Source organism: Arachis duranensis, chromosome 9 (assembly GCF_000817695.3).
Source record: "Arachis duranensis cultivar V14167 chromosome 9, aradu.V14167.gnm2.J7QH, whole genome shotgun sequence".
NCBI classification, from domain to species: Eukaryota; Viridiplantae; Streptophyta; class Magnoliopsida; order Fabales; family Fabaceae; genus Arachis; species Arachis duranensis.
In genome coordinates, this window is record NC_029780.3 from 40,416,110 (window position 1) to 40,428,671 (window position 12,562).

Sequence of the window (12,562 nt, forward strand, 5' to 3'; positions counted from 1 at the left end):
TATATCAAGAGTATTGAATTCAAGATGAGAGAGGTTCGACATAATGAAAATTTGTTACGTGAGTCTTCCTAAAAATTTGATTAGAGTCTCGTGCTGATAACGTGTTATAAAATAAATATAAAATAAAAAATATAAGTAGAAGACTCTAGTACCATAATTACTATCTCAATATAATAAATATGATTAATATATTTACTAATATTATATATAAAGAGTGAGAGAGAAGAGTATTCAAAAATACTTATAAAATAAAAAAGAGTAAATTATATTAGTAATATAAAGAGAGGGAGAAAATTTTATTGTTGTATGTATATATTACTTCTAACTATGCCTCCTATTTATATTTGTACAATATTAACTTTTTCAAGCTTTGAAATGGCACGGTCTATATTAAAGATTTGTATTATCCAAACATCTTTCATTAAATAAAGAGTTAGTGGTCATCATTATACTATAACAATTACAACTTCCAATAAAAAAAGATAAAAACATAAATATTATTTAATTATCAAACATTTTCGTTTTTTTATCTTTTAATATGTTATTAACAAAATATATCTTATCTTAACAAAATAATTCTATTTAACAAATATATCTTATCTGGATCTTAATAATGTATAAGTTGACAAGGATGTCCTTAAATAAGTCAACATCAGTAATTAATGCTTATCTAATTATAACAATTAATGTAAGGGTATTATTAGTAATAAAAAAACTGATTAATTGTTTCTTGATCATAATATATTATGCAGTGTTGTAAAAATCGGATCGGATGAAAAAACTGGTGAACCAGATTTTAAATTGGTCCGTTAATTAGACCGTACAAGAATGAGAATTGGTGTGAACCGATCAAATCTATAGTGAATTGGTAAAAACCGGTCAAACTCAATAAATCAGTCCAACCGAACCACTGGTAATTAAAATTTTACAAAAATGAGTGAAGTGGGTTCGAACTCTTGTCCTCAACACCAAGCTATTACAATTCTAATTATTATGTTTACAAATTATTACATATATAGATATCTTTTATCGAATATATTTACTTCTATTTAATTTATTTTAATTTTAGTTATAAACTCATTTGTTTTTAAATTAATCATATTTTTATTTAATAATAATTATAAATTCACTAATTTTTTCTTTTCATAATTATATAATATCTATTAGTATTATTTTTTAATAAATACTTGTAGTATATAATAGTATAATAAATATAAATTTATTAATAAATTATTAAAATTTAAAAATAATTATTATTTTAATATAAAAACAAAATAAAATATTTATAATGGAGTAAAATTAATAAAATGCTTATTATTTATGTTTCATATTATTTTAGAATAGTTGAATATTCTTAAAATGTTAGTAAAAATATGTATTTTAAATTTTAATTTTAAATTTTTTAATATTTTTTATTTTTTATTTACGTAAGATCAGGTTAACCGGTTTAACCAGTGACCCACCAATTAAACCAATAATCCAATAATTTAATAATTTGACCGATTCGATCACCGATTCAATTCTGACAACTATAATATTATGTATTATATACTTAGAATGAAGAGTTATTATCTTAGCCTTCATATATCTAACTAATGAGTGACTGTGGTTAAAACTTAAAAGAAAATCAAAACTAATTAAAAATTAGTTTTTTTAATCAATAGGCAATATACGTTTCTTTTTAATAGAAAATTATTGTTGTTGAAAAAAAAAATTCCCGACAAATTGTTTTTTTTAACCAATAAGTTAAAACAATTATGTATCAGCTCTAAAAAATAATTCAACAAAATAATAAATGAATAAGTATTAAGAAAGAAAAAATATAAAAAGACTATTAATGTTAAAAATGTAATGAACCTTAGAAAAGGTTTAATTTTTTCTTTCTATTAATGTTATTAAATATAATTTTTTATTATTTAACAATTTTTTTATATTTTCTGTTAGTTTTATACTTTTATTTAAGAAATATAAAATGAGAAATCGCATTTTTCGTTACCATTAAGAAAAAAAGAGATCGAGAAGATTCTTTTCCGGAAAAAATGAAGTAGCTAGGTGGGGAACGGGGGAAAGAATGAGGGAAAATTTGACGATGGTCACACTTCACAGTTCACACTTGTTATGTGTGTGTTTTGATTTTTGAAAAATGAAAATTGGAAGAGCAAGAGCAAAAATAATAGAGAAATGAAACGGCAGCCTAGCAGCTAGTAATTCCTAGTTCCTACCTAGCTTAATAAACCCACTAAACTCGTCACTCCTCATCACTTCGTAACAAACTAACAATCACGTTTCTTCTTCAAACGCCATCTTCAATTTGCACCCTCAATTCCTTCCATTGCTTCCCTAATCGCATGGCTCCGAGGCGATCCAACAAGGTACGCACGTGTACCTTCCATGCTCACTTCCATTTCCTCACTCGTTTCACTTCAATCTTGTTTATGTTTTTGAATTGATGATGCATTTTTTTCGTAGAAGCGAGAAACGCGAATGGACGCAGCCATTGACGCCATGGCAGTGATGGGATTCGAATCAAAGCTCGTCAGATCAACCGTCAACCACCTCATCAAGAATGTTTATGGCTCCGATGGATGGCCCTTCATTGAAGCCGACGGTTACAAAGAGCTCATTGAATGCCTGATTTCTGATCAGGAACAACAACAACCGCCAAACGCTTTATCAGAGGTACATTCATTTTGATTCGGCATTGTGGTTTTATTCTTTGATTTCTAACAAGTCTTTGTTTTGTTTGACCTTTGTTGTTTATACCCTATGGAGTTCGATTGGAGTTGATTTTGAAAAAAATGTAGCTGATTCCGCCATTAAATTTGCGGTTATAGGCCGCAATTTGAAACATTTTCTTGTTTTACCCTGCTGGAATGGAAGAAGTAATCTTCTTTAATCTTCTTTTAAAAAAAAAAAAATTACTAGTGCCATGCACAATATCTAGTTAATTTTATGGTAACATGTATCATAATTGGATTGGATTTTAACAACTATAATTCACAAAGAAATATAATTTAATTTTGTGTGGTGGCTAAAACCTTTTGCTGAGTTTGGTGTTTTAATTTGTTAGAAGACAAGGTAAGCATTTCTTCTATTCTTACACAAGAGAATGCTAGAACTTCCAAAATAACCTACTCATTTTACCATAGTTAACTCTGTGCTCTCTTTTATGTCATTTCCTCATTTCTTTTCTTCTTTTTTCTCAGTGTTGATTTTTTTAATGTATCCATCTAAATCGTATGTAATGATTCAATGGTTCTTTCCTTTTGTTGTTTGATTTAATTGTATTCATGTTCATTTGTGAATAATTGTGATTTATCCACGTGTTACTTATGTAGAGTGAGAGTCAGAGAGTACACTCTGAATTTTGCCACTTGCAATAAAAAGAACTGAGCTAGTGTTCTATCAAGTACTAGCATCCTTGTCGCAGAAAATATAAGAAAACTTGTTCTCTTGGGAGTTTCAATGGTCACAACAACTTCCGTTGTATCTTCAGTTCAGCCTTGAGATTTTCTATCTAGAAACAATATATATATATATATATAACAGTCGGTTTCATGCATTGGCTCCTGTCATTATTAACAAAACTCTGCCTGTGCAGGAAAGCTACATTTTTTTTTACCTTATGCATGAAAATGATATGTTTCTCCATTCTGTTACTGTTATATCATTTATATTTCTGCCCTGCTTCCTTTATCCGACCAAACCTACAAGGTGCGACTTTAGGACCAAAGTTTTACCTAATAGCCTAATGGAAAGAGAAGGGAAGCGGGTAGAGAATATGCCTTAAGGATATTTTTCTAAAGAAATTGCATCACAGATCTTAACAAATTCCGGCCTGCAAGGTATTCTAGTAATTTGACAGCAATGGTTGGTCTACACATTATTCATAAATTTGTGATCCTTCTTAATCATCAGATAAAGAGCTCTACCTAACTCCACTTTCTGCGTTTTCACTTGGCATGAACTGATGGTAACTTAAAAGTTCAAAAATTAATTATCTTCTTGTTTTTTATGGATATTTAACTACAGCTATTATATCTCTACCAAGGATCTTTGTCTTACACTTAATTATTCCATGTTTCTTGCTAAATTAATTTTTTGTTTGATGCTTTTTTTGACTGAGTATATTAAAAAGGAGTTATTTGTGCAATCAATTTTTTATAGTTCTTACAAGATTTCTTTTACGATATTTACCTACCTAATGGGAACAATTATAGTGTGGATGTCAACACTTTGGCAAAGTCCATTGCTTATACTGTGTAAACTTAATTCTTCTAGGATCCTTCTTTGTAGTCCTGATCTTAGTTGAACAATATTCTTTCCTTCATTAACTTTTTTCAGTCTAATAGCTCCTTAGTGGCAGTTCGTGTTAAGTTTTGTTAGATTCATATAGTAGATTAACCATGTTTGATGGGCTATATGTTTTCCTTTCCTTTTCTTTTTCTACTAATTCAATGAAATTTCTTTTAATTTTGGGAACTGGGGCTGCTGTTAGCTTGAAATTCAGTACTGGTTCATTGACCTTGTGGCTAGTTATTCTAATAACATTATTATTAACACTGTCTTCTGTGATCTTGTATTGTTTTATGTGAAGGACAAAGAGGAGAACCGAGAAGATGGCCACAGTGAGGCATCTCCTTCTGCTTGCTCAAACAGAACCCCCTTTCAACCTTGCTCTAACACTGAAAATACTGATGGTGCATTAACAGTTAATCAGACCGTTGACACCGTATCAGCATCCAGTCACACAAATAATCAACCTTCCTTCAAGGCTGTAGACTCTGCATCAGCAACCGGTGAAACTCATGATCAACTTCCCATTGTCGAGTCTGCTGAAACACCACCTGCTGTTAATCATCTTCTTATCGTAGATTCTGTTGAAACTCCAGCTAGCATCAATCAACTTCCCATTGTCAAGTCTGAAGATGCGGTGCCGGAAGAGAATAAATCTAGTAACCAACTCTCTTTTGTCTTCATTGTGTCATTTTACTTGGTTTTGAAGCAAAGGCTGAATGTGTGATTGTTGTTTTGATTATGTTGTTTGCTACTGTGTTGCAGATTTTAGGCTTGCATATTCTCCTCCTCTTAAGATTGAGGTACCACCACCTATGGAGAATTTTGGTTGTAAAAAGCGTAAACCGTGCTATGGCTGGATTTCTGATGATGATGATGATGAAGAAGAAGAAGAGGAGAAGAAGCTAATAGAACTGCCTCCAGCTTCAATGTCTAAAGTTAGAACTATGCTGGTAAATGAAAGGGTCAATTAGTGCAAACAAGGTTAGGGTAGTGGATTTTGTAAATGCTGTTCATAGTATGCACTTAAGTCTCTAACCTGGTGTATAATTAATACCTGAGTAATCAGGTTGTGCTCGTTAGAAGATCTTAATAATTGATTAATACTTATCGTCGATAGTTAAATATAGAATATCTTATGTCTAGTACCATGCCAAGTGTTTTTTCTTACATTATTTATTCCTACTTGTTATTATATGTTTCAGAGTATATCACTATTCCGGATCATCAAAGATTTAGGAGCTTATAAAACTAACCAAAAGTTAAACTAATGTAATACCCGAAAAATAAAAGCCATTATAAAATTTGAAAAAACATTAACTACATAGTTAATTCTGTTAAAAAATATCATGAATGTATTTTCCCTTTTTTCTTCTTTCTTTTGTAAATTAAAATCTCCAAATTTGTCCTCTCCTTCCATATTCCAAAATCCGATATTTTTTGTTCCCTTTCTCCATATGGGTGTGATGTTGGTGAAACACAGGTAAATGACCCAATGGTGGTGTATTACTAGTTTAGGGGACGAAATCGCTGAGTTTGTGATTTCGAGGAAAAAGAAGGGCAAGGCTGGAAAATATGAGAGAAAGACAGGGGCACTTTCATCCAATCAACTCGAGAAACTTTGGGGACACAATGAGGGTGATTTCCCTGGCACCTGAATGCATGTTGCGCAAGCGTGGGGTGGGGAAGGGGTGCCGTTTAATTGAGAACATGTCTCTCTTGAAAAGTTTTAGGAAGCGCCGGTTGCCTCTAGCACTATGACGCAAAAAAAAAAAATGATTTTAAGGATTTTTTTTTGTTTTTTGGTATTACCTCAGTTGGTAAGAATTATTTTTAAAGTTGTTGTAAAATAAATAAATAAAGAAGAAGAAATAAAATAAAAGTGTAAATAGAAGATTCTAGTATTAATGTTTATAAATATTATTATCTTACTATAATACTAGAAGTGATTCATATATTTATTAATATATGTAGTAACGTAAATAGAGAAAGATATTAATAGTGTAGAAAAAAGGAAGAGAATGTTTATTGTTATGTGTTTTTGTCTGAGGCTTAGCCTCCTATTTATATGCATACAGGAAGGTAACTTTTTTAACCTTAATAAATTCATTCTTTTTTGAGAATAGACATCCACATATTCAATCTTATCACAACACTCACGCTTGGATGTCTATTTAGGATTATGTCTCGTTAAAACTTTACTAAAGAAAACTCAATGGGAAAAACTTTAGTGAAGGAAAAAGAGTACAATATTTTTTGTAATGGAACTCTCTCATTAAAAATCTTGTCAAGAAAAACCCAATGGAAAAAAACCTGACTAAGGAAAAAAGAGTACAGTCTCCCCCCCTTGTCAACATCATTTAATATCTTGAAATCGGCGCATCCCAATCTAATGTATCAATTTTTCAATGGAGGATTTTGAGAGTGACTTTGTAAATAAATCTGTAAGATTATCACTTGAGCGGATCTTTGATGTATTCACTTTTAAGTTGAGCAATGCATCCCATATTATCTTCAAACAGGACAGTTGGAGCTATCTTCTGATCATTCAGTGCAAATGATGACAGAATATATTGGATCAAACTCCTGAGCCAAAAATACGCACGACTTGCTTAATGAATTGCTAGTATTTCATCATGATTAGGGGAAGCTGCTGTAATTGTCTGTTTCGTGGACCTCCATCCTGTTTGAGATCTCCCTTTGTGTGGATCAGACAAGCATCCTGTATCTATATAGCCAACTAGTTGTGGCTTGAATCCATATGGATAAAACAATCCCATATCAACCGTCCCATGAAGATATCGAAAGATTTGTTTAATTCCATTCTAATGTCTTCTGGTTGGAGAGGAACTATATTTTGCTAGTAAATTCACATCAAATGATATATCGGGTTGTGTATTATTAGCAAGATACATTAGTGCTCCAATGGCACTAAGATATGGTACTTCAAGACCAAAGATATCTTCATTTTCTTCCTTAGGACAGAATTGATCCTTTTCAACATCCAGAGATCTTACGATCATTAGGGTACTTAATGGATGTGATTTTCCCATATAAAATCTCTTTAAGATCTTTTTTGTGTATGTTATTTGATGAATAAAGATCCCATTTTTGTATGCTCGATCTGCAGGTCAAGACAAAATTTAGTCTTTCCAAGATCTTTCATCACAAACTCTTCTTTTAAAGTTTTTATAATTGTTGGAATATCTTCAAAAGTTCCAATAATATTTAAATCATCAACGTATACAGCAATTATAATGAATTCAGATGCAGATTTCTTTATGAAAACACATGGGCAGATATTATCATTCTTAAATCCATTTTTGGCCAAATACTCAGTAAGAGGATTATACCACATTCGTCTAGATTGTTTTAGACCATGTAAAGATCTTTGCAATTTGACTAAGTATAACCCCTGTAAATATCCATTGGATGGTTTATATATCATTAGTCCTTTAAGGACTTTCATATAGATATCACGATCTAATGAGCCGTATAAGTAGGCTGTTACTACATCCATTAAATACATATATGATTTATGATATGCGGATAAATTGACCAAATAACGCAATGTTATCACATCCACAACAGGAGAATATGTTTCTTCATAATCTATACCGGACGTTTGTGAAAAACCATGTGCCACAAGTCAAGTTTTGTAGTGTACGACTTCATTTTTCTCATTTTATTTTCTCACAAATACGCATCGGTATCCAACAGGTTTTACATCTTCTGGTGTACGGACTATAGGTCCAAAAACTTCACGTTTTGCGAGTCTAACTCACCCTTCATGCCTTCTTCCCATTTTGACCAATCATTTCTTTGTTGATATTCTTCAACTGATCTTGGCTTAAGATCCTTACTTTCATGTATGATATTTAATGCCACATTATATGCAAATATTTCATTGACAATTGTCTTATTTCGGTCCCATTTCTCTCCTGTAAAGACATAATTTATCGAGATCTCGTCATTTCATAATTTTCAGGTACCTGAACGTCTTCTGGCATTAAAATTATATCAAAATTTTAGACAACTGCAGGTGCCTTTACTATGTCTTTTTCAGCAAGAATAGTATTTACCTCTTTTATTTTGCAAGGATTTTGTCTTTGGAACCGACAGGCCTGCCACGCTTCTGGCGTGAATTTGCTTTGGTGGCAATTTGTCCAATTGGGACATCAACTCGAATCGGATCATTTTCATCCGTTATATAGGATTTACTTATCCTCTTTGTATTAAAAAATGCATCAGGCAATTCATTTGCTATCCTTTACAAATGTATAATCTTTTGAACTTCTATTTCACATTGCCCTGATCGAGGATCCAAATGCATCAAAGATGACGCATTCCAATTAAGTTTCTTTTCAGGAAGTTTATTCTCTCCCCCTAATGTTGGAAATTTTGTTTCATCAAAATGACAATCCGCAAATCAGACTTTAAATACATCCCCAGTTTGTATCTCAAGATACCTTACTATAGATGGAGAATCATATCCAACATATATCCCTAATTTTCTTTGGGGTCCCAATTTGGTGCGAGAAGATGGTGCAATAGAAACATATATCGCACATCCGAATATTCTTAGATGGGAAATATTTGGCTGCTGGCCGAAAGCTAATTGCGTAGGAGAGAACTGATGGTAACTTATTGGCCTTAAACAAATAAGTGCTGTAGCATATAAAATAGCATGCCCCAAGTTGGGGTTGAGAGAATTGTTCTCATAAGTAAGGGTCTAGCAATTAATTGGAGGTATTTAATAAGTGATTCTTCTAACCATTTTGTGTATGAATATAAACCATTGGATGTTCAACACTTATTCCATTAGCCATACAATAAGCATCAAATGCTTGGGAAGTAAATTCACCAGCATTATCAAGACGAATTGCTTTGATTGGATTTTTTGGAAATTTTGCTTTTAATGGAATTATTTAAGCCAGTAATCTCGCAAACGCCAGGTTGCGAGAAGACAATAAGCACACATGTGACCATCTCGAAGATGCGTCTATTAGGACCATAAAATATCTAAAAGATCCACATGGTGGATAAATAGGTCAACATATATCGCCTTGAATCCTTTCTAGGAATTCATGGGACTCAAATCCAATCTTTACTGGTGATGGCCTTAAAATTAACTTCCCTTGAGAACATGCAGCATAACAAAATTCACTAGATTTAAGAGTCTTCTGGTTCTTTAGTGAATGTCCATGGGAGTTTTCAAAATTATAGCTCTTTCGGAGCCTTTTATCACATTGTCCCAGTCAATAATAGTATTAACATATTCTTCTTTTGGTACAATATGGGTAAAATATATATTACTTTTGAGAATGATGTGCGAAATTGTACTACCCGCAAGGCAAACATCTACACTATATGTCCTTGCCATTCTCTTCAAAGACAACTAATAAAATGAGTAGAAATACCTACGCAGTAAAATCATTTCCTTGATTGAAAATATATTTTTTTAAAAAGTATAGTATATACTAAAAATTTTGTTATCAGTATCTTGGCACATTCATTAATTTTAAAATTCATAAATATTTTATCAAACATTATTCATATATATGACACTTAAATTTCAAATGCATAAAACTTAATAAGAAGTTTCTTACATTATTTATTCACATGAATACTTAACAAACACACATTAAACTATTCCATCACTGATGAAATGACCAATATTTTCTTCAGGATCCTAAAAAAAATCAGATATATCATAATGAGTGGTGAAATTTTCAACATCATTTCAAACAATTTTTTTTCCTTTTCTTTGTTGTCTTTTTTCAAAGATGCTTGATAAAGATCGACTAGGTTCCTTGGGGTACGACAGGTATGTGACCAATGACCATTTCCACCACAACGAAAATATTTATCCTCAATTGATTTATTTTGCCCATTATTCTTTTTTTATTCCACTTCTGATGAGATCCTTTCTTGTGAACATAATTCTTTTTCCTTCCATAATTTTTTTTGTTACCAAAACCTTGTCATTTACCTCATCTGGAGTTATGATTTGCCACATTTGCTTCAAGAAATGGGATAGCGCTAGCTGTGCACGCTTCATGATTTTTTAAGAGCAACTCATTGTTGCGTTTAGCAACAAGAAAGCAAGAAATTAGCTCATAATATTTTTTAAATCCTTTTTCTCGATACTGCTGCTGCAGGATCACATTCGAGGCATGGAAGGTTGAGAAAGTTTTCTCTAACATATCATTATCAGATATCTTTTCACCACATAATTTCATTCGTGAGGTAATTCGAAACATTGTTGAATTATATTCATTTATGGATTTAAAATCCTGTAGACGCAAGTGCGTCCATTCATATCGGGCTTGAGGAAGTATCACCGTCTTTTGATGATTGTACCTTTCTTCAAGGCTTTCCACAGATCTGCAGGATTTTTTATTGTGAGATATTCATTTTTCAATCCTTCGTCAAGATGACGTCGAAGGAAAATCATGGCTTTGGCTTTATCCTTTTGGGATGTATTATTTTCAACCTTAATGGTATCTCCAAGATCCATTGAATCAAGATGGATTTAGCATCTAGTATCCATGATAAATAGTTATTTTCAGATATATCAAGAGCATTAAATTCAAGATGAAAGAGCTTCGGCATAATGAAAATTTGTTACCTAGAGTCTTCTAAAATTTGATCAGAGTCTCGTGCTGATAATGTGGTGTAAAATAAATAAATAAAGAAGAAGAAATAAAATAAAAGTGTAAATAGAATACTCTAGTATTAATGTTTACAAATACTACTATCTTACTATAATACTAGAAGTCATATATGTAGTAATGTAAATAGAGAGAGAGAGATATTAATAGTGTAGAAATAAGGAGGAAAATGTTTATTGTTGTTATTTTTGCCTGAGACTTAGCCTCCTATTTATATGCATATAGGAAGGAAACTTTTCAATCTTATTAAATTCATTCTCTCTTGAGAATGGACATCCACCTATTCAATCTTATCACAACAAAAGTGACTATATACTTTGTATTTATTGCAAAAATAAGTCTTTCAAATTTCTAATTATTTATCATGGATTGGTGCCCTCATTCATATAGACCGGTTCAATGAAAAATCAAAATCGGTTAATTTTTCAAATTATTTATGATTTAGAACAAAAGATAACTTTAAAAATTAGCTAAAAAATAAGTTTCTAATTAAACTCATAATTAATATCTAACTTTTAAAAAATATAATTTTATATTTTAAAAATTTTTTAACTACTTTCTTTCAATAATATTTATCAAATTTTTTCAGGTAATTTTTTAAATTAAAATGTAAGTTTTACATTGCCAATATATTATTTCATAAATTTTTTTTACATAAATATAAATATTTTTAAATTAAATTTAACATATATGATAAATGTTAGCTAATATAAATTTAGAATTAGTTCCATTAACATATGTTAGTGATGTTGATGCTAAATCCACCATAACTATATCTTTTCTTGAAGATCCAAGAAGAATAGTAGTTTATCCACATAAAATTAGTTTTGAGTTAATTTTATAACTATCAGTATAATTTTTTTATACTAATATCTAATTATATTTTTATATACATAGAGAGAAAAAATATTATTTTTAAATAGCAAGCATAAAAATTAATTATTTCTGTTTGTGCAACAGAGTTAACACCTAATCAAAAGTATACAAGTTAAATTATTTCAAATTTTAGATAACAACATACAAGTTAAATCGTATCAAATTTTAGATAACGAATATTAAAATTAATTATTAGTAATAAATTAAACTCTTTCACATGAAAATAATAACTAAAAATTTTATTATTTAATTTTTTATCAATAGAGACTCTGGTCTTCTTAGTCGATGAGGACTTTTTCCTCTACGATCTTTTTGTAAAAGTAATTTGATTCTATAAATCTTTTGTGTCATAATCTATAATGTCAGAATAAAATGGACGTAATTTTAAAATATTTATATTTCCATACTATAATTTCGAGTAAAAATACTAGTAATTGTATATTCTATATACCTTCTTTATATTTTAATATTTAATAAAAAGATTCCTATTTTAATATTTAACAGTTTTTTAATTTTAGTTATATTTATTTTGGTAAATTTTAAATGGTTGGTGCACAAAATTGTGATCATCAACAATGGTGCCAAAAAAACTTGGTAGCGCTCTCAAACGTGAATCACACTTAGTCACAACTCCGCACAACTAACCAGCAAGTGCACTGGGTCGTCCAAGTAATAAACCTTACGTGAGTAAGGGTCGATCCCACAGAGATTGTTGG

At 30.6% G+C, this 12,562-nt stretch overlaps 1 protein-coding gene across 1 annotated transcript; it reads left to right on the plus strand.

Moving 5' to 3' along the window:
* Positions 1-2,021: 2,021 nt before the first annotated feature.
* LOC107495177 (uncharacterized) lies at positions 2,022-5,445 on the plus strand. The gene is made up of 4 exons (XM_016116279.3): positions 2,022-2,372; positions 2,470-2,679; positions 4,598-4,955; positions 5,062-5,445. Exons 1-4 carry the CDS (start codon positions 2,349-2,351, stop codon positions 5,268-5,270), a joined length of 801 nt encoding a protein of 266 aa, XP_015971765.1. The 5' UTR covers positions 2,022-2,348; the 3' UTR covers positions 5,271-5,445.
* The last annotated feature ends 7,117 nt before the right edge of the window (positions 5,446-12,562 follow it).